Source organism: Patagioenas fasciata, chromosome 2, assembly GCF_037038585.1.
Source record: "Patagioenas fasciata isolate bPatFas1 chromosome 2, bPatFas1.hap1, whole genome shotgun sequence".
In the NCBI taxonomy this organism is placed as follows: Eukaryota; Metazoa; Chordata; class Aves; order Columbiformes; family Columbidae; genus Patagioenas; species Patagioenas fasciata.
Window position 1 is genome coordinate 70,389,779 of NC_092521.1, and position 23,696 is coordinate 70,413,474.

The window sequence follows — 23,696 nt, forward strand, 5'->3', positions numbered from 1 at the left end:
CAAGGCAGAGAACGTGTGCCCTGTGTTCCCAAGTGTTGAAATGCTGGCAGCTCAGTAGCTCCATTGCTTGAAAGTGACATGAATCACTGAAGAAATTCGAGAGCAGATAGTTTGGTGGGGATGTAGAAATAACTAGTGCCTAACCCTGTTGCTTCATCTGGTTGCTTTTTCAGGGAACCTAGGTTAACAGTTTACATTCGGCTCATAGTTCAGAAGATTATCTTTACAGCTCGATGAGACTGCTTCATATAGTATTTCCAGAAAACTAGAACAGTAAGAAAATTTGTAAGAATGTAGTGTGAATAGCACATATGCAGATTGAAGAGCAGATCTCTTTTGAAAAAGTTGAGATACCAATTTAACTGAAGTTTCAGGAACCTTGGAGAATTCCAAATGCAATTATATGCCCCAAATTCAATTGTGCCTTGCTTATGAGAAAGTCTGTTCCTTGATCTGTAGAAGAAAATACGCTAGTTGTAGTAAGTTTATGTGTATTTAACCTTAACTGTTTGTTGTTGTTTAAAAATGTTAATTTGTAATGTGTTTCTGGTGTAATGAAATGGGTAAAATATTCAGCAGTTAATTTTGTTTTCCTTCTCTAAAAAAACTAGCTGGCTTCCAGAGGCCCAGGTTATTCAGAAGGCACTCAATTCAGCAGCTAATAATGTATACCAATATGGCCGAGAATGGATTACACATAAGGTAAGAGTGAACTCCCCCTACCTTTTGTAATGTTTTCATTTCTTGTATTTCATAAAAGTAAAAAGAAATAAAAAGTTTTTTTCTCAGTGATTCTCTTCTGTGTGGTTAACAATTTTGTTAGCAGATCTGTTCTTTCCATTCTGCAGTTTGTGAGTTCAAGGAAGGCTGGGTGTGATTTCAGTAGTCTTTTCTGCTCAGGGGAATATTTATTTTTAAGAGCTGAAAAATCTCGTATTAAAATAAGATTGCCAATGAAAATGCCTCATTTAAAGATGAGTAATATTTTTCTCCTGGCTTTAGCTGTCCAGTTTTAGGCAATTGAGACATTTTTTTTCATCACCAGTATTCTAATTTCTACGTGGGCTGGACCTGGTAGATTGGATTTTTTAAAAAATTATGATTTTTTTGAGTTAACTTTGTGCAGGAGAATTTACCAAGATTCTTATTTATGCATTTTTGTATCTACCACACATCTCAAATTATTTGAATTATTTACTCTTAAAGGTTATAAAGGATTTTGGATTAAGCATTTTAGAGGCAGCCTTCGTTTTTCAGTGCAGAAAAAAGTGCAACAGAATATTTTTTACAGACAAAACCTTCATGTTGTGAACCATGTTGTCTGAACTGTATTCCCTACTGATACTCAGCTGTTCTAACCATTTGGGTTTGAGCCATGCTTTTACTGACAATCTTAAGTGACTCTTCTAGCTTGGAGTTTGTCAGTAGATGCCAGCTTCATTCTGTCCTGTATAATAAAAGATTTCTATATGTTTTAGCTCCATAAGATTTTAGGAGAAAAAGTGAATAACACCGCTGTGATTGAAAAACAAGTGCTAGAGCTCTGGGACAGGCTTTATCACTCTTGGTTTGTGAAGGTGGGTAACTTATTCAAATGGTATTTATATAAACTTATCACTTAATGCTTTGAGGTAATTATGCTAAGTATGCATTTCTGAGAAAGAGATTAGCAAACAGGTGGAATGCTGAGTAAAGGTCATAACAAAAAGCTGATAAAAATGTCAAGTGTGTAAGACAGATCATTCTTCAGTCACAGTTTGAGCATAGCCAGAACCATGTCCTTCACTTAAGTAGTTATGTGTTTTTATGTATGCCATTTAATTTACACTTTGCTCACCTTTATATTTAGTATTTCATAGCTTACAGTTTTCTGTTGTTTTTTTGTGATCTTGAGGGGTTAGGAAAAGGGAACTGGTATTCTACCTGATTGTATAACATTATTAATTTGAAATTTTGAGAAAAATTATCATTCCACTAAGTTTCTTACAATGCAATGTACTAACCATTCTGTAGTAGGTTCTGCACATTGCATCTTGAAAAGGTCATAAGAGTTAAATAATTTTCATGCTGCCAATGCTGTTTACCTTTTAAATTAAAAAGCAAGCAATTTGTTAGGCATGCTGCAATGGAAATATCGAAATCCAGAAGTCATATCCTTGAAATACTTCTCTATATTTAAATAATTGCAATTATAGTATATTAACATTTTTCTTTATACAGTCATTTTTAAATTACCTCTCAAGTTTCAAGATCTCTTACTCTGAAGGAAGAATTTCAGTACAGTAGTCAAAATAGTAGGGGAAAGAATCAGTTTCTTTTTGTGACAATGCTGTTGAAGAGCATGTGGAGAGATAACATGACTCTGAAGAACATGGGACCATGCATGAGAAACTGAAGCTCTATCTACAATAGATCTTGCTGGCCTTAAGCAGTTTAGTATTCAGCGCTGAATGCTTAACCGAGAAATGTGCCTACTTTAGATACAATTACACTGATCAACGTGTTGCTGTTACTAATCTAACCTGTGTGCCAAGTGGTTCAGCGAGGCTGTGTGTCACCCTGCGTGCTGTGGTGTGCAGCACAGGGGGTGTTCACTGCACTGTGTGATTTCTTTCCTGCAGCTGTTACTTGAGGGAATACTATGAGGCTTCTTCCTTGTAGGTACTCTTCTGGTAGGGTAAGAAACAGCTTTCCTGGCCACCAAAATGGCAGAAGAAGCTGCAGGAACGCACTGATGCTCACTGCCTTCAATCCTGAAGTCTGTTCCCCTGGCTGCTGTTTGCATATTAGAGACTCCATGTTACTATTCTCATGATAGGCTGCAACCAGTTGTCTGTGGGCTGCAAGCATCTCCTCCGGAGTAGATTTCTAATCTTATTCCTTCTGTTGCACTCCATATCCACATAAATGTCTCATGCGAGTGCTTTGCACCTGGACATTTCCTTCTGTAATACTGCAATAGCCTTGCATGGTCCTTTGGTGCATCTGAAAACTGGTATATGAGATGATAGTGCAGTGTGGAGGACATCTGTATCATATCTAACTCTTCTGGTACAGCTTTCAGGTTGTTTCAATTTCAACTATTTCAGTTGTACAGGCGTAGTTTTGCTGTAGTCTGTAGGTGACTGAAGAACCCAGGCGCAGGTGATAGTCTTCTGTGAAAGCTGTAGAATTGAGGAAGGACCGCCAACAAAATGTAAATTTAACCGTTATCTGCTACTTTCTCAGAAGATCAGTAGATTGCAAATAGCGTATTTGTCAACAAGGTCTGGGGATGTTGTGATAGATCAGATATCATTGTGTCTATGTACCAAATGAAGTGACATAGAATAATAGACCTCTTGGAAGCTGATGGCCTAAGTCTGCAATCAAGGTGTCCTTTTCGAGGACGAGAATCTCTTCTTCCAAGTCCATTCAGGTGTGGAGTTTTGTTTTTAAGATCTAGTGACTTTGTTCAAGAGGAACCAGTTGACAATTTGAGTCCCTTATTTATCAATATCTGAGGCCTTAGGTGCTACACCAGTATAGTTGCTTAAAAACAGTGAACTTTGAATGTGTATTAATAACAATGTTAAAAAATTGGCCAATGATACCTGATTCTGCTAGTTAATGATGGGAGCTGTCTTTGAAAGTAGAGCTACATGAATGGGAAATAGGTTCTTGACACAGTTTACAAATACAGAAGTCCTACTGGAGGAAGATTTTTGACATTTACGTGTTTCTGCTCTAAATAGACTACCAGCTCAGAAGAAAGTTCTCTGTGTTGTTGTGGATTGTTAAAGAGCATTGCTAGTTGTGCATAGTAACATGTAACAATCCATTTAGGGAGAATTTGTAATAAGCAAAAAATGTAATTCTTAGATAAATCGGTGCAGGGACTTCATTTGGGATACTACTTGCCATGTATGCCAAAAAAGATGTCATTACAAACGCAGGCTGGTGAGGTTTAAAATCTGTGGAAAATTCTCACAGAAATAGTGGGATGCTTATCTAAACATCAGAGCTGAGAACTTGAGGAGTCTCTTGCTATTGAAGAGTAGGATGAGATCTGTTGTAGTCAGTGTGTTTGCTTAGACTAGCGTACAGTAGAATTTTGACATCCTTCTCTGAAACATTTGTCACAGTTCCAAACTGAGTCAGTCTCATGCTAGTCTGTGATCAGGTGTGATTTAGTTGGACAACAAACAACTTCCTAATTAGGGTGAAGCTACTTAAGAAATTAGTTGTGGTTATGCCCGTTTCCTGTTGTCTTGATGTGTTGTAGTTACAAAGCTGTGTAATCAGATGAAATCCTTGTGCTTCCAGTTTAGCTTCTAGCTTTTGCATGACTGAACATTGCCAGTGGAGAAGTAGACAGTAATTGTGAGAAGACTTGGTTTGACTTCTGCTTGTATTTTCTGTGGTGGGTTGTACTGGGAGAAGTTGTATGTTGCAAATAGTAAATTATGTAGGCAATAACTGAAATCATTACTTCTTTCTTGTGTGCTTTCATAAAGAGCAAGGTGGACACCACTGTGTCAGTCAAGCAGTAAAGCTAATGTTTAGCTGAGGTCCATCAGTACAATATACAGAACTGTAATTATTTGGGATAATTTACTATGATTTTCTGCCAGATTTTAATTTTTCCAGTGTACAGAGTACTCCCAGGCATTTTTGAGTATGCCAATTAACACAACTCTAAGTATCTGGATGTATGATTGATCTGTTCCTCATTAAGAAAATGTTAATCTTTGGCTTTCTCATATCTGAGTTATTCAAATGCTTGTTTTCTTGACATCTTTGTCTCTCTTTTTAAGAATGTAACACATTCTGGAAGACACAAAGGACACAAATGGCACATAAATCGACAAAACAGCTGGCTTGGTGATATTCTGGACTGGCAAGATGTTGCATCATTTGTTCATGAAAACATTGAAACATTTCTTTCGGTATGTATTGTTTGCCCTTATTACGAAATTGGTCTCATTTTTAGCTGGTAACAATTCCTCCTTAGACTACCACTAAGGTTATGGGTTCAAGTACATGGAAAATTATGGAAAGACTGTTGCTGTTACTTATAATAACCTAAGCAATTACAGCAAGCCTACTTAGGATGTAACCATACTATAAACAAAACTGTTTGTGATGAATAAGTTTCCTGATTTCAGCACCTTCATTAGTACTAAGTTCCTGGATTTATTCTTGAGAGAGAGTGTTACTGTAGGAGTATTACCTGTGTCACCCGCAAGCTGGTTTTAAATGCTTTGTATTAGGTAGTATTAATTTTTTAAAAGAAGAGGCCAGTTTATCTAGATTATAGTTGAAGAAACTATGGGCCAAGAGTTTGTGGAAACAAAATAAAAAAATTAAGGCTAATATATATATTTCTCAAAGTATTGTTCATTGGGTTGAAAGCACCTTTCTTGCATGGAAGTTCTGTGGAGAATGAAATTAATGTTTTGCACTCTGTGAATTCCTGTATTAATGCACTGGACCTTTTACCTCATGAGAAAAAAAGCATTGAAAGCAATCCAGACTGAAGCAACTACATTTCTTTAAAATTGATACTAAGTCTGAAATACTAATTACTGTTTATACTAATAATATACAGAACAAACTTCTGATATAGTTAATCTTTGACTTCAGCTGTTGTCATAAACTAGGAAGTATCATCTGGTTACTACTTATCCATTTTGGAAGAATATGATTTATACCTAATTCACAACATAACTTTAATTGCATCCACAGACACGTTAGTATTTGCCTCAAGGCAGTTCTCGGTTTAGACTGATGAGCATGTGTGCTTTTTCTCTCCTCCCTCAACTGCTGCTGAAATGGTTACAGTTTCTATCATAGAATGTGATGTGAGTCAAGAAAATTTGAAACTTTTTATTGCAGTGAACCATTTTTCAGTTAATAGTGGAATTTTCATAATGTTTTCTCAAAATTGACCATGCATGCTTGAGGCAGAGTTACAAAAATGCACAACACATTGTCATTTAAAATCAATGTGGAGTTTCCTTGTAGGCAAGAGGGAGAGAGGGGAGGAGTAACTACACAGTAAGTAGGTTCTGGATATGCCATTTTCAGCATTGCTACACAGTGTTCAGAAATCATGATGATAAGTGTGCTTCAGTAATCTAAATAGGCTAGAATAATGCAGGAAATAGGTAAAGATAATAAATATTTAAGACTGAAATACATTAGTATTAAAACTTTCATCTAGCTAGCCTGCTTTGCTTTACTTCTAAAATCTGGTTTAGAAGCTCAGGGAAAAAAGTGCCAGCAGTTGACTTGCTTTCCTGTTTATTTCCATGAACTCATTACTCATCAGCTGTGGGGAAACACCTGTCCTTTTTCTCCATACGGTCATGTCCTTACTGACAGACTGTAAACCAGTCTGCATAGTATATAGCTCTAAATCCTGATTTCACATCCTTACTGGGCAGCATTTTCTTTGCTGGCTTTTTCATACACAATGCATTGCATAAATATTACTCAACACTGGTATTTCAAATTAAAATTTATGAAAATCTGATTTCTGTACATGTTTAAGTCATTAAAACTCAGAGATGATAAAAATAAGAATAGTTTTGACTTCAGTCTTGTGTTTCTAAGCAAGTAGCTTACCTACCCTAGGGTACAGTGGAAAGTTACTGTATTCAGGATTTACATTTTTATCAGAGCATGAAAATCTTTCTCTTGGTATTTTCAATAGGAAAAATGAGTTATTAGAATGGCATACTGAATTGGGAAGGATCAATATTTTAAATCCTGTGGGTGCTTTTGAGGGGGGCTCTTTTGGGGAGTTTCTTTTTTCTTTTGGGTGGACTTCATGTTTGGTTTGGGATTTTTTGGTTTTTTTGTTTGCTTTTTGTATTTTGTGGGACTTTAAGTGAGATTTTTTGGTGTGTGTGTGTGCATTTTGTATGATGGGAGGTTAAATAGGTTAACAATAATTCAACATGTAGGATGTTTCTGCATTTGGACACTTGAAATCAATGCTAACCTGGCACTTCTTAAAAATATAGCAAGACACAGTCCCAAAACTGCTTTGACTTTTTTTTTTTTTAAAATACATACCATTTAAATACAATGTGATAACTGTACAGAAGAATGTGAATATGTTATAGTGAGATTTTGTCCACTTTTGGAAAAGAATAAACTGAGATTACACTACTTGTACGTAATAAATATGTATGCATAGGTTAGGCTAGAGTCTACCGTATAATAACTGTCTTGCTAGTAGCCCCTTGGCTTTCTGAAATATTTTGGAATAGTACTGATGACTCTGTTCTCTGAAATCACAGCTATTTGACAGTGTCATATGGCAATCCCAAGTGGTTAAGCTCTTTTCCATTGATGGAAATCATAGGAAGTGTTCATCCTCTTTAGTAAGAGAAGGAGCATTTGCTGTAAGAAAAACGTGAAAGAAGACAAATGCAAGTGTTTCACTTCAGGCTTTTTCCATAGTGGAAGAAACTTTCATATTGGAGTTGCAAGCATCTAATTAAATCGTTGGTACAGCTGTACTGGGGAATTACTGGCATTCATTTAATTTGTAACAATATGCATTGATTTGGTACTTTGAGTATCAGATAAAGCACAGAAGACTTCTGTACCACCCTCAAACTGTGCTGTTCATTATAGCACATATGCTTAGCTTTAGTTTGATGTAGACAGATTTAAAGTCATTCCCTACATAAACATGTAAATTGCTTGAAGATTTAATATGAAGATAAGCTTTTCCAAATAATTAGCTTTTTTTCTAAAAGATTTGGTGTTAGCAGCCCTGCTGTCTTTCAGCTTTGGATTTTTCTGGTATTCTTGAGAAGCAGTAGTGTTACAAACCAGTTTATCCAGTGATGTGTTTCTGAAGTGGAGTTTATTTCATCCTATTCTTAGTTTGGGGAAAGAACTAGAGTGGATCCTCACTATGCCTTGATTTTTACAACCCTTGCTGTATTCTAAGGTAGTTGTTCAGATGAATGAAATATGCAGTACATTGCTGGACTGTGAAGATCTAATTTCTGAAAAATTAAAAAGCTCATTCCTTCCTTAGTCACCTGCTTTTCCATTCATACCTTTTCCCTCCATTTATTGAAGGCTTGAAACTTGAAAAAGTAAACCACTGCTGGCTAAATCTGTGAATGATCACTCAGAGCTCAGTTGATGGTCTATGAGACGTTACTAATGTCTCCTTTAATTGATCATTTTTGCTTCTTGCACAAGAAAACTCATCATTACACCAGCAGCCAGTATCTCATTCAGAGATTTCTCAGACGGGAAGACAGAAGACCTTCCATCTCATCCGCAGTGAGCTTCAGCTCAGTTAAGCTTCTCAATCTGTGCCCTTAGCATGACTGATCTGTGTGTTCCAAAGCAAGTCAGTTCCTCAAATATTTCACTGAGTTACCACATATCCTAATCTTTTCTGTGGCCATGAGAATTTCTTTGAGTAATTCCCTAAGTTCTTCAGTAATAATTCAACTGCCATGCGTATTTTTTTTTTCTAGTAAGGTAGGCATTCAGAGGTTTGGTATTCTCCTTCTCATCATGGGTGTTGTTTTTTTCAGGGCAGGTGAAATTCAACCTTATGCATATTTTTAGAGTAGGAGTCAATTATGATCAGAAAGACAAAGATACGATGCTGGAGGATAGTCCTTTTTCTCTTGCTGTTTTGTCTCTGTTTCATGTAATGGTCAAGCAAAGATTTTTTTTTTTAACAATAAGCAGTGGAGCCCTGAAGGGTTAGCCCAGAACTTTATGGGTAAACGTTTATTTGGAAATCAGCTTTTAACTGGAGCAAGAAGCCTTTGATCTTGTGCGTGCTGTATTATTCTTCACAGAGCCCACTGCTTGCATTTTACCTTAAAGGTTGATTGGCTTGGTCTGTTGCTGTCATTTTTGAGTCATCAGGATGGTACATCTTTCTGAACAGAAAAAAGTACAGAGAAAGACAAGTTTTTTTCCTAATACCTTTGTGTTCAGTTTTATTCCCTTTATAAATGTGTTCATGATCTCTATGATCAAATTAGGTACATTAATCTACCTGGCTTCCAGAAGTTTGTTGGCTTGAAGTTCTCAGCAAATAATTTCTTTTGGTCAAGTGCCTTTTAAACCTTGCTTTCAGATATTGGCCAGTTTAAGTAGCTACTAGTATACTAGTATACCTTGGATGGCTAACAGCATTATATGCAGTTTGGATTTCTTGCCTGTTACAGGTTGGAAAGGCAGCACAGCCACTGATACTGATGGTGACACATGACGGTGTTATGCATAAGAGTCTTGAATTCCATACAGCTTTGTAGCTCTTTTAAACACAGATCTCTTAAGGTTACTTACAGAGCAGTATTTTGAGGAAAGAGTTGTGGTTTTCTGTTATTTAATAGCAGTAATATTAAAAGTATTATTATTGCATAAATGTGCACACTTAGTTGTGTTTTGGAGAACTAGTCTCAGATGATAAGGGGTTAGAAATTTTTCATGCATAGTAATAGAACTCATTAACTCAGCTGCAGGATGCTCTGGGAATCAAACAGCATTATGAACTGTTAGGTACAGGTACCTGTATTTTTATTTTGTGACTGTTAGTGAAGTATTTGAGCACTTCCTGATATTGTATTTAATAATGATTAATGTCAGCTATGCTTGTCTTCTCATCCTAGCAATGAGAGGCATGTGTCTTGAAATTTTAATGGTACATGGGCATAAAAAGGAACTTACTTTGCAGCTGGAAATGAGTCCAGAAATATGCATGTGCTTTCATAGAATGTACTGAAGCTGAACAAAAGGCACTGTCTGCACTTACTCTGAAGCAAATGCTATGATAACTAGTTCAACAGTAGTTCAACAGTTCTGATCAATGACTCTACCTAACGAGGATGTTTTTCTAGGAGAACCATTCCCAGTATTGATTGAACCATCTTATAACTGCATTCAAACTAACTGCAGTTGCATACTCCTGGTTGTCAGCTCCTTAGGCTAAAGCTTCCATGGAAAGTGGTAAACAAATGCAACCTATGCTGGAGGAACATACTATTTTGAAGGAAACTTCCCCAGCCCACACTAGATTTATGTTCTCTTGTAGCAGATGGACCAAACCCCTCACCAGTATCAGCTCAGCTGAAATGTTGCAAGTGATGGGGTGTGGGGAAGGGAATTAATGAATGCTGTGGTTGCTATTTAGAAGACTGATCAATTAGGCTGATTTTAATCTTTAAACCAAAATTTTACTAGACCAATTTTCATTAACAACACACCTCATGCTAATGGTTTGGTGTAAAAACTATTAACTATCATTATATATTCAAAGTGGTCAGTCCTTAGCAGTCCTATCCTTCATGAACTGTGAGGATAGATCACCATCGTGGTGATGCTGTGTAGTTGGCACCAGTATCCACTATCCTTGATGGTCTGAGTCATAGAAGTCAAAGTGAGGAAGCTCAAGAGCTCTTAAATAAGGAAAGCTGGAACTGAAATGGACATCTTCTTCCCTCAAATTAAGGAGCTTGTCCTTTTATTAGGTGTTTTGGTTTCTGGACAACTCCCACCCCTGGTCCTCTGCCCTGGACTAAGTCTTGTGTGATATTTGGAGAGGCATTACTTTCCCAGGTCATCGTAGGTGCCTTGTCCTGTTGCTTGACTGTTGCTTGTTTGGTGTTTTTTGGTTTTGGTTTGTTTGTGGGTTTTTTGTTTGGTTAGTTTTTGTTTTGTTGTTGTTGGTTTTGTTTTGTGTTTTTGTTTGGTTTTTCTTTCCTTCCATAGTTGCTGCCATGTTTTCTTAAAGCAAAACAGTCTTTTCCTAGCTCTTAAGTTTGTGCATCTTCAATGCCTTCTTCCTCAATGAATTGCTTGTGTTTCAGTGACCGTTGCTTTCAACTTGTGTCCCTATTGTCAACACCTATGTTGCTGTTCTTTGATTAAACACCACATCATAACAGGAGACCTGTAGCACCAAGCTCCTGTTCACATGCCAAATTCTAGTAACAGGCTTGAACAGCTGGGACAGGAGCCTTGCACAGTTAGCATACAACTTACAGCAATGGCAGTACTGTTTTTGTTGAATACCAATGGAAATGACTCTGCTTTAGCTACAAACTGTTCCCTTGAAAATCACTGTTCTCTGTGTTTACAGTCCTTATAGTGTAATGTACATTTAATAAAGTACCTGGCAGCTGCATGAATTTGTACCACTGCTGCACCCCCAGAATTAATTTTTAATCCATAGAAGAAGGGACAGGTACCAGTGAGAGAATATTTTTCAGTAGAATATCTTCTTGTAACCTCACTTGAATTCTCAGGAGACACTAATAAAATCTGTTCAGAAGATGAGCCTTAAAATTAATAATTGCCATTAAATAGTAAGAAGCATGCACTAAGTAGATCTTTCTGGTTTTACTATGTGTTGTAATTCCCTGTCACTTCTCCTAGCACTTATTCCTTCCCAAGTTAATGCTTAATAAATTATTTTCTATATGTTTCACTCAGTTCCAAAGGAGAGGTGATCGCTTGGCTCACACTCTTTTGCCTGCTCTACAAATGCCAACTACTGGTGTTTTTTTTTTTGTTTGTTTGTTTCAATTGAGTCTGACTGATTTAAGATATTCATTAAACCAAGAGTAACAGAGTAACTGTTGCTAGTTTTCAATTCTTCATTTACAGCTTTGAACCTAGAGAAGGGCTTTTGTGGCGGAACTTCTACAATTTTTCCAGTGATATTTGTCCGAAAGAACTTACAACTTTTTCTTTGTAACCCTGCTTCTTTTCTTTGTTTGAATCAGTTTGGCTAATACATGCTTACTGTATTTCTTCTGAATGAAATATTTGTTACAAAATGATGGTGCATGCATTTAGGATGCCTCCTCGTGCCATGTATTAATGTTCGTAATGTCTCATGAAGTTGTTGCCCTATTCAGATTGATGTGTCTGCTTCCATACATAAACTGATTTGGCAGTAGTGGGTATTTTGTGTTTAAAGGCATGTCTCAAAACCACTCCTTAACTCATAAGCAATCAGTTTCCTAAGCAGTACAAAATTTAATAGATTGTCTAGCATTGTTTGATTTGTTTTCCATAATTGCTTGACTAACTGATGTGCCCCTTCTCAAAATCACAAGTTGTGTGATCTGCAGACATTATAAAAAATATGCGTTTCATTACCATAAAATATTTTTAAAACTAAAGTAGTAACTCTGTTATTTCATTTGAAACTTTCACCAGATTTATTTCTACCTTGTGATGTTACTCCTTTTTTGTGTCTTAGCATTTCTTCTTTTGAAAAGATGAGGTTTTTTTCTCCCAAGACAAAATATGCTTTCAGTTGATGGTGATGGTAATGGTAATCGAAATAAGAAAGTGGCTTAAAAAAGTGATTTAGATTTTTTGCAATTTTGTATAATGAAATAATTTTGATCATTGGGAGAAAAATTCTATAACATTGTAACCATCTACATAGAAACTTACCTTTGGTAAAGTAGACATTTCATTTGATATTATCTTCTGTAATTTAAGAGTGAGGAAAGACTTTTTTTTTTTTTATAAAATGTCTTCTTTGTATGGCTTGGTGGAGATGAAACACTCTGTAAGCAGTTCTCTGTCCTAGCTAATACCCTCTGGTCCCTGACTTTGCCTTTGCTTCCTCCTGCTTTTCCAGATCCTGGAGTCCCTGTGGATAGTCATGAGTCGCAATGTGAGCCTCTTGTTTACTACAGTTACAACATTAGTGACAATCGTTTTCCATAGTGGGACAGCTCTTCTCAATTTTGTGCTTTCAGTGGTAAGTAGGATGTCATCGGTTTACATGGTCCATTGTACTCAAGGAAGCTGATTGCACTTGTTGTAACACTGAAAAATCAAACCTAAAGCATTGAAAACATCTTTTGACCTTATCCAATACCAAAAATCTTTTAAGATGGTGCAGCTTTCAAATCTGGGGCATTCTAGGCAAAGGGCAAGATTTGTGCAACTTCCACATTAAGGAGCTGCCACTCTTCCTATCATTCATGGAAAACTCTTGTTTCTGGCCTTGAGGATACTGAGCTGTAACTTGTGAAATACTATGTAACTGAAATCTTAGGGCATGCCCTCATAAACATAAACATATCCTTAAACAAGCCAATGCTCTTGGAAACAGCTTAAAATTGTTACAGGGAAATGTCAGCAAAATAATTTATTATTTCACAAGGATTACTTTATATTCCCATTTTTAATGAAGTGTCTTCAGCAAATCTGTGTGAAGGGGTTGTTACATTGTTTTTATTTAAAAACTGTGAGCTCTTACTTGCAGAATGCTTCCTCCACAAAGTTAATTCCTATTAGTATTATTGCTCGCACTGACTAGTAGTCTCTGAAACCCTTTTATTAAAGATGTTTTCTTTAAAGGATGTATTATTAATACTTTTTAGGGTATTATGTGAGCTAGATGTTTATAGTTTCTTTTGTTTCTAAATGCCACAGCTGTGTGGAGTAGTTATAACAGTAGAGGTAACTTCTTCTCATTTGCTATGACAGCTGTTACTTAAAATAAAAAACTCCTAAAACGCTGGCCTGGGACCTTTTCCTGCTTTAACTTAACAAATACTGATCTTGGAAGCTTGACTGAAATACACGTCCTGGTTTTTAGTTCAGGATTCAAAAACATTTGTTAGAAAACAAAGTGTTTTGCCAGTTTAACTTTATCGCCTTCATTGATACTTGCTTGGGAGAGAGGTCTTTGTAGACAAAGCTGCAAAATTGAAATAATATTTAACAGCATTTCAAGGCAGCTGTGTGGATTCTCTCCAATATTTAAGAAAGAACAGATCACAATAAGACTTAACGGGATGGCTGTCTTAAAGTGAAGAAAACACTGCCACTTCATTTTGTTGTTCTCTAATTATCCTTCAGTTAGTAAAGAGAAGATTTCGTGGGAATATTTCATTTATTTTCTTCCTTAGCTCACAATTTCACCCATGATGAGAGATTGAAAACAGTGTCTGAGAAGTTAGTATACGTAATATTGGATAGTATTTGGATAGTAGCTACGGATGATTTCAATGCACTTGTTGGTCAGACACAAAATTTAGCTCTAGGTGCCTAATGGCTTATACCGAGTTCATGGCATACTCTTGCTGTGATGACTGATCCTGCCTTTTTGTCGATCAGCGGGATCCTGCTGCTTGCTGGGGACACTGTGCAGTCAACTGGTTTAGCAGAACTAGTTGGGATATTGCTATGGTGGAATTATTTGAAAGATTAGATGCCATAAGGGCTACTCTGTTTCCTCCACTGCTGTTGTAGGTTGAACATGTTACTTACAATTGTAATATAAAGCTTTCCCCACCAAAAGACATCAGTCCTGTACTCTTGATTTCTTGGATTTGAACCATGAGCTTATATAGGAGAGATCTGTTTTATTAAATATATGGATTCTTTCTGTAGATTCTTGATAACTTTAGCTTTTGAAATGCAAACAGCAGAACTGGTAAATTAGAAATACTTAAACTTCTAAGAAATAAGGCAAAAAAAATCACTGAAACACTTTGTTCTGTTAGCCCTACTTTAAATGCACCAGGGTATGGGGAAATACTTGCTTCCATTTCTATGCGCTGGAAATGTCTTAAGTCTTGGTGTTCTTGTAACTGCGTGAATTATCTCTTTTGAAGGCATTTAAAATTTGCCTGCCTACCTAAAGAGTAGTTATTAATGCTGTTAAGCTCGGCGGGAGAGTGCTATAACTTAGTCTTGTTTGCACTGTACATTTTACAGGCCATTGTGTCTATTCAGAGGCTTGGTTTCTTATCTTTAAGAAAGTCTTTTGCAAAAACTCTTGCTATAAAAACTAAACAGATTTTCTTAAAACACGGAAAGATAAATTAATGAAACTTGTTTTAATAATGTTTGGTGTGGGTTTGTTAACAGCTTATGACTGAAAGGACTTAAATTTAGGATATTCAGTAAATAGCCTATGCTAAATAAAGATTAATACAGTCCATTATTTTAGGCAATAAATAAATGAAAATGGTAGTCATTGTGGAAATTTAGCTGACCCTTAAAGTACTTTTTAGGATAACTTAACTGTTGTGGAGACCATGTAGAAATAATAAAACTGGTTCTTAGTTTTTCCTTGTGTGTTTTTGTTGTTGTTATTGTTGTTTTCCTCTTTCCCTACTGCAACAGCTTAATGTGATAAGCAGAGAAAATCCAAATATGACTCTAGGATAAATCACTGCAGATTTCTTGACTTTCGTGATGTGTATTGTGACTGAATCCTATTTGGTATTATGTCACTGTTAGGTCTGCCCGCTATTCACATTCCTTTCTTCAGAGCTAAGGAGAAACACTCTCCAAGAGAGAAGATGATGACCAGAAGTGACCTTGATGGTTCTTGTTCTTGTGGGGTCTCAAGGCATACTTACATCTTTTGCTGTAGCTTGATTTTTTTTTTTTTCAATAATTTGCTTTCCAAGGGTGCATTTAACAATTTTTTTTTTTTTATGGCTGAGATTTCAGCATGAACTGTTTCCTGTTCTCTTTTGGAAAGTCTTGAATTAGGAAGTTTACAGTTTCCTGGGAAAACTCTCACTGTTCTCCAGTAAGGAGAAAGAGTTTTTGTATAGAGCTCGTTTTGAATGTGAAGGCAAATAGCTTCTGAGTTTTTGACTGTTCTAGCCTAGTTCCACCTCTGACTGCTACCTCATGCAATATCCTATCCCCACCTCCATTGCTTTTTAATGCAGTTTTGGAAAGGAATTTTTACATTTTGAATGGACTGAACCCTAGAGCTAGGTAGACAGATTTTGAGCACGTTTTATATGTTGCTGTGGTCCAGCCAGCTGTGTCAGTTGAAAAAACTGACTGTCTTGAAAATGCCATGTCTGTGTTTTGACAAAAGATATATTTAATGGGCTACTGAGGGAAGTTTTTTTTCCTAAATGTGAAACAGGAGGAACTCTTTTAAATTGTGTCTAGGTGGAGCTGTGTTTAAAAGAAAGCACTCTCCTCTAGCTTTAATTGTAGTCTTATTTTTCCATTTTGCAGGATTCTTAGTTGCTACAGAAGAGTTTTTCTAGTTTGAAGTGGCATAAACTAATTTAAATTTTCTAACAAGATAATTCCTGATATGGTTAGCTTTTCAATCAATTACATTTCAGTTTAGTTTTAGTCATCTTGAATAAAAATTGAAATAGTGAATTATCCTTTAATTCAGTCTGTGCCCCCTCAAATTAGAGAATTTAATATTTTGGGCTACCAGACAAATTCTACAGCAAGAAATAGTACTCCATCAATTGTTTAACAATGGAAAAATCTTATTATTTTGTCTTCAGTGGATTCTTCCTCATAGTCATCAGCAGGAAGTTGAAGTGTTGCATAGGAAACAATTGAAGTAATGTCTGAAATCTCAGGTGTCCTGTAAAAGAGGTCTGAAAATGTTCAGACTGCAGTTGATACAGGATAGGACATATCTTTGTGCTGCTGAATGTACTATTGAGGCTGTTCTACTTGCTTGAAGAGTCAGTAAGACACTTCATAGTAAATTATCCTGTTTTGTGACTACTGCTTCTTTTTGCATTTCTGTACCTATTAAGCTAAAGCAAATATGTTAATTTCCCAAAATGCTGATAACCTAACATGCAGTTGATTTTGTATGGTGCTGTGGTTACATACATCTTGTCTTAACAGGAAATTAGTTAGATTTGTATCTTTTCCTAGGTTGTAATTCAGTTTAACACCTTTTTATTCCATTGCTGTTCATCCTCAGCTGTCACTTTGCCTTTTACAGTTCAAGTGGGTATGTGTAGATTGGTGTGCTATTACTCTCTGAGAAAGCAAGTTTCTTCTGTAAAGATCAGGGAAGAACAACCTTTCCGGTCAGTACAGGTGCTGTGTGTGCTGCCACGTGATCTAAGTTGAAAACTGCACTGCAAGAAGGATCTGTAGCCAGATCCCAGTGGAAGGAAAACACTACCTGGATGCCTGCTTCAGGATAGAGAGTTTTGCAGTGAAATCAGGAAATAGCACAGTAACTTAGGCCCTATCAAGGAGGAAAAAGAAAATATTGCAGCATTATAGAGGATGCTAGAATCTGATTCGGGTTGTAAAATTTACTCATTTGAAATTGTAACGAAACATAGCTGATACTGCCACTGGTACTGGATCATTGCCCTTTAAGCCAAGGCCTAATTTAGATTGTTTCTATAATACTCTCTGAGTGATTGTCAACAGAATGATTTTTAAATGTGCTGAGGTAATGACGTGTTAGCTGATAGATTGGTTTGTCACCCAGGCAGAAGTTACACACCTTGGGAAGATGGAATACGGACTACACCTATTAACATACATGATGTTTTGGAAAGTGGTCACAGTAGGTGAACAGCTGATTGTGACTTCGAGTTAAAGGCTGAAAGTAGTAGTAACATTTCACTGAGTAGAAAAGAATTAGGAACAGAGACAAATGGATGGCGTTCTTGAGACTGGTTATAGAACAATGCCTGCTTTTTTTTTTCTGAACATCTTCAGAGAGAACACAGGAAAAGGACATGAGGTGTCAGCAGAAGGGATAAAATCCTTGAAAGTGAGAGATTTACGGATGTCAGGCTGTTTGCCTTATCAAAAGATAACAACGTGGTTTATTCTAGCATATGAGTAGACTGGAAATAAGGAAAGTAAAAGAATTCTTTTTAAGCTTGCGGAGAAAGAAAAAAGATCTAAGGCTTACAGATGAAACAAATATAAACTGTGGTTTACCATCGAAGCGTATAGAATGGATATTCCTTGTTTGAGGTATTCTGTTTCAAGCTGGACACATTTCTGTGATGTATGCTTAGCCCAAGAAGTTTCTGAACCCACTAATGGGAAAATAAGGAAAACAAGGAAAACATAGTAGACTGCAGTGTACAGGAAGGTAATACCATCTGATTGTATTTTTTTTTGGTCTTTAAACTGAAACACTGAAACTGTCATCACTTCTGCTGAGACTCATCTTCAAACTCACAGTAGGAATATTGAAGTCAGGATTGCCAGCCTAATAAATATTATAAATTTTCTGCTAGTGAGTTTTTATTCTGATCATATCTGGTATCCAGCTGCATAATTACTCTTGAGAAAAATCAGTTATTTGGCTTTCTTTTTTTTTTTCATAGGTGTTACTATTCACCAGTTCCTTGATCTGCTAAACATGTTGGAAAAACCCAGAAAACAAACAAACAAAAAACAACTAGAATGTTGTTCTAGGTAACCATTCTAGTTGTTTGATGTAGTTGTGACTTTGGGAAGAGGATAAACAGGGGGAAAAGTTTTATAACGTTTAGCTCTAACTGTGGGGTACTTTGTGGAGCAGGGGAGAAAATTATTCTTCCATCTCTGCGTTTCTCTAAATCCGAGCTTGTGGAATAGTATTTTATTTTGTGCCTTTCCAATGAAGTTCAATACCTGAAGCATAGGTGCATACTATAGTTCTGGGAAGTATTTATTGCCTTTTAAATAAAAACTCCAATTTGTTTTGCAGGTGATTTTTCTGACAACACTCTTCTACCTATTGAGTTCCAGTGATGAGTACTATAAGCCAGTAAAGTGGGTGATAAGCCTGACACCTTTGTCTCAACCAGGTCCCTCCTCAAATATAGTTGGCCAATCTGTAGAGGAAGCAATAAGGTATGTTGTTGATTTCTTGCCCTTTCTGGAAATCTCTTTTTTTAAATTTGATGTTCAACTACAAATACTTAGCAATTGCAACAACTCATGTTTCAAAGATGAAGAGTGAATCTCGGAGATTTTCAAAAACCTAGCATTGATGATTGTTGGAAGAGCGATTTGACTGGACTTGCCTAAAAAAAATTTCAGAGGTCTGTGCTGTAGTGAATACTGCTATTTTATAAAACTGATACACCCACCACATCCCCAGCCCATCAGGAAGTGCGGTGCTTGCAGCTGTGTTGGCATTAACGACTGCTGCAGCTCAGTAGGAGCAGATTTGTGTAGCAAAACAGTTGAAATGGAGGACCTGATATCTGTGCTGTACACATTTCAGAGTTATTTAGTTTGAACTGGTTTTCATCTAATGGTGGGGACTAAGTACCCATTTGCAGCTGACGTATATTTGATGTGCTTCTAGAGTGCATTTTCCAGTTCAGTTTCATCTGAGAGAAATCTAGTTCATGATCTCCATGAACCAAATTACACCAAAGGGAACAGGAGAGCGCTCTCCTTATCCCACTTAAAACACTACTGTGCTGCACCTCCAGAGTGCATCCACAGTGTTTCATGCTTAGTTGCCATTCTTATGTTTCACCTCTAAACTACTACAGTAATTGAAGGAGGATTTTTTGTGGTTTTACATACGGTTCACTGAGATTTCGCAATAAAGCAATTCTTGAGGTGGTTCAGTAGTGTATTTCATTCATTGCAGATGAATGAAACTGTCAGCTTTTACCTGGAAGCAGCTTGAAATATAAGTTGGTAACATAATAAAAGGATTTAAAATATGGTATTTAAGTCATAGCTCACTTTTTTGAAAGAGCTAATGGACTGGGCAAAGTCAACAGGCTCCATACTAAGTTCTATACAGCCACTGTGTCTTAACACCAGTGCTTTCTGTGTTGTCTTGTGTATACAAACAAAATATCAGTAGACTTTAAACAGGCCATATTAAAACTGGTTTCCAAACTCACTGCCAAATGTTTGCCATTGTTACTAGGTGTACTTTACAAGTGAGTGTTGGTACCTGTTACTGGAATTAAGTGCCTTTTGGGTTCATTTTAACAATGAGAAGGTTATATCATGCTGCACAAAATCTTGAACAACAATGTTAACTACTGTAGTTGTTTGATATAAAGGGACAATCCAGGTAGAAAGCAACAAATTTGGAATTCTACCAAAAAGTTAATAGCCCTTCTCTAGAGTGATTGCTATTGAGTTTTCATTGATCACATATTTACTGTCTTAGTTCTGTCTCTTCTGAAGAATACAAGCAGGTTTAGAAACTGAAACTTGTCTAGTGAATTGCTCTGTTTAGCTGTTGATAGAGCGGAACAGTGTCAAAAAATAGGATATGGATTCTCTGGACATGGATACTCTGCAAAGAGGATTTGACTTTATAGGTCTGTGACACAGATGACCCAAGGTATTTGTCAGACTTTAGAGTGGTGGAAAGCAAATAATGTTAGAGAAGCCATAGGAAAATGGGTAAGAAAGAGCCAGTGTGCATCAGTAGCTGCAAGTATGATGAGAAAAGCCAATGTCTGAAGAATGTGGTATGTGGAGGCTGCATGTCATATCCAGGGGAATTCAATCTGTTTATTCACTGAGGTAGCTTGGATCAGTGATTCGTATTTGCTTATTTAGAGTAGCCTTTACTTGGTGCCTTATTTGAATTTTTTTGAACACTTCTGGGATTTTCTGGGTTCTTCTCTCTTGCGTAGTTCTACCTAAGAATTTACCATAATGCTTCTACATTACCTTGCATTCCACTCAGTACTTACTGTGGTCTTCAGTATGTAAATATGAAAATACAGTAACAAATTCCCATTAGTTTATGTAGGCCTGATTTGTTACCACATGAAAAACAGCTGCCGCTACAAGCCATTTCTTTGTCACAAAGTAGCAGCTATCCTTTGTTTTTGAATACAAGTTGTTGCTAGAGGGATAGGAATCTAAAAACAGCTTACTCCGCTTCATCTATACAAGGCATGTAAAATGGATGTTAATGTTTGATCATAGCATGGAAGAGATTCCATTTGTGTTATGGATTATCAAATAATAAAACTTCTATAGTCACTTTCATCATTAGACTGTGACAGCATTACATAACATGAATTCAGCCTTAAAATACGCATTTAAGTTGAGGAAAGTAGAGAAAGATCAGGTTATAAATCTTGAAAGTCATCAGCTGTGTTCCAGCTCCCATCATTCTTCAGCATGCTGTAGCATGTTAACAAAGCTAAGAGTAAATCTAAATATTCCTGTCCACAGGGCAAGGATCCTCCTGGAAAGTGATGCAGTTACATCATTGTTGCTCATGGACCAAATGACATGAAAATACTTTTCCTGTGTTGTTAGTCACTTCTGTTGTTCTTTTACTTAAAATGTGTTTGTGAAAAGAAGTAGGGACCTTAGATATGGTTGAGAAAGTCTCTTCCTTCGTGGCCTTTGCCATTTATTTGTGAGCAGAAGAGCAAGGGGTAAATATGAGGAGGGCAATCGGCAAAAGGTTTCTGTAGCTCAAGAAATCCCTCAGGTTGAAGCTGTTATCCAGCAAGCACCTAATCAAACCAAGCCCATTTCCTGTTGCAGTTTCTCCTGTTAGAACTGTGTTGTGATTTTTATTGTACTGGCTATAAGTAGCTATAGATTTTTCTGAATAATTTTCTAACTGCCCTGGTGATGAGTTTGCAAAGAAACTGTCAGTTCTTTGCTCACGTGTATTGATCTACGGGCTGTATTGAGGTAAGAATGATTTTCAGCCTATTTTCTGTCAAGTATTGAATCTGTTTCTGTCACAGTACCTCAGATACTAAATTTGACTTTCCTAGTCAAAGACAGAGACCAGGAGGTGTCACAGAAGTGCAGATCCATTCACCAAAGTGCCAAATAAGAGAGGATGAAAGCATTTTTATTCTTTTGTTGTTGTTTATTGTCCAGCCATGAAGATGCGGCAGCTGGGCCGCAGGTAGGGAGCCAGACGGGTGCTCTTGTGATGCTGTTTGGTGCCATCTCTGAGGGCCCCTTTCCTGGGGCTCCCTCTCCCCTGCCATGTTGCTTGCCCAACAGAAAGGCTGTCCCTCGAATATAGGGAACGCTGTCCACCTCCTGTCATGAGCCCTGGGCTCCAGCCCCCTCCTCATCCCATCCCTGGGATCCCCTCAGCCAGATGGTGGCAAGAACGTTCCAGGAGATTTGGGGCTCCTCAGTGACCCCACAACAAGCTGGTGCCCTGCAAGTGGCACAGCCCCCTGCGCTTGACAGTGGCTGAAATGGGGCAAAGCATCCAGACATCCCGCTGGTGGAAAGTGAGGCCCAGCTGGCCTGAGCAAGGTCTGCCAGCACTCCATAAAAGAATTGCTGATTGCCAAGTGTTGTCTGGCCTCTTCTTCCCCGGGTGTCCCCTGGCCCAGCCCCTGGAGCGTGGAGAGGGGCCATCTCTGGTGCACAGAGCCCTGGGGCAGAGGGGAGCAGAGAGCCTGGTGTCCTTGGGCTGCTGCACCAGCTCCAGGCGAGGAGCCTGTGGGAGGCCACTGAGGGAGGTCCTTGGGGCCGGGAGGTGGGAGAGGGTTCAGTCGGAAGTTTACCCTTGCTCTGTTGGCTAGTGAGCAGTTGCTAGTTGGCTAGTGAGCTAGTGAGCAGCTGGTCACTGCTCTCAGTTTCATGCTTCCCTGTTCTGAGCAATAGCTCTCCTGTTTTGCTGGAAGACTCAAAGGCAGGTCGTGAACTAGAGGCTTCCAGCAGGTTTTGTGGAAGAAGCTCTTGCCCTTCTCAGCCATGTGCCAAGAAGTGGCTCAGATGCACACAAGCAAAAAGGTGACATCAGGGAACAGGCAGCACAGCTTCACCAAGGACAAGTTGTGCTGGGGCCAACACGAGCTTTGCTTTGAGGAGGAGACTGTCCAGTGGGACAAGGGGAGAGCAGTGACTGCCATTGACTCTGACTGGGGCAAGACCCATGATGCAGCCTCCCACAGTGTCCAGCTGGGTGAGGTGGGGACAGGAGAAGGGGACCACCTGGCGGGAGTATCCTGCCTTGTGCTCAGCAGGACAAATGCCTGCCAGGGGCAGCTGGAAGGGCTCGGGTACCGTGGGTCAGTGGTGGGACTGATGCTGGTGATGTTCTGAAGGAAGGGCCTGGGTAGTGGTGGGACAGGCCGCATTCAGCAAGGTTGTGGGTGTCTCTTCGCATCCAGGGAAGGCAGGACAGCTCATGCTGAAAGAACCTCAGAAGAACAGATTTTGAGCGAGGTACTTAGAGGTTTCACCTCCAAATTGCAACTTAGAGCAGCTCCCATTGGATCCTGCTGCTCAGGATTTTCTTTAATCATGTTTGGATGCCATCAAGGATGCCTACTTCACAGCCCCTTTCAGCGCCTGTGTTGTTTCTGAGTAGCTTTGTTGTAACACTCTTTTCCTTTTACCTACTGCTGATTTTTCCTGGGCCTACTGCCCTTCATTCACATTTAGTCAACCATGAGGTCCACCTGAAGACTTCTCACTGTAGATAAGAAGGTAGGTTCCTCCACTTGCCCTTGTGTTCCCCTCACTGGCTCACAACCTTTTAACTGCTTCCATAATGAATCTTTCCTGGAGTGTTGAGACCAGGAGTGGACAGAGGACTCGAGATGAATTTTTCCAAAGTACCGATTAAGAGAGGAGTCTTATTTCCTGGTTTTTGCTTTGTTGTTGTTGTTGTTTTCTTGTTTGGGGTTTTGTTAATGGAGGAAAATCGCTTCCAAAGACGTGTGACCTCAGGGTTTTCTGTCAGATGTATGAAGTACTGGTGCTGCTTCCAGTAAAGCAACTCATTCAAAATTCAGATCTTTCTCACTCCAAGTTTAACTTTCTTGTGGCCACACTTCATTACTATTTCTTCCTCTTGGTAAATGCTCCATTTACCTTTCGTCCCTCCTGCAATTCTGTCCTTTTTTTTTCTTTTTTATTTTTTTTCCTGTTTTCTATATTAAGTAAGTGGGTATCAGCATAGAAATGTGGTAAATTATGAAGGCAGTATTGCACCTTCATCGTGTGCAAGA

At 38.0% G+C, this 23,696-nt stretch overlaps 1 protein-coding gene across 3 annotated transcripts in view; it reads left to right on the forward strand.

The window, feature by feature from the left end:
- TMEM245 (transmembrane protein 245) overlaps positions 1-23,696 on the forward strand; it is an 87,338-nt gene that overhangs the window by 39,045 nt on the left and 24,597 nt on the right. For all 3 annotated transcript variants that reach the window (XM_065830595.2, XM_065830596.2, XM_065830594.2), the window contains 5 exons: positions 612-702; positions 1,479-1,577; positions 4,797-4,928; positions 12,635-12,757; positions 18,467-18,612. In XM_065830595.2, the coding sequence (XP_065686667.1) occupies positions 612-702; positions 1,479-1,577; positions 4,797-4,928; positions 12,635-12,757; positions 18,467-18,612 (591 nt within the window). The remainder of the gene's footprint in view (positions 1-611; positions 703-1,478; positions 1,578-4,796; positions 4,929-12,634; positions 12,758-18,466; positions 18,613-23,696) is intronic.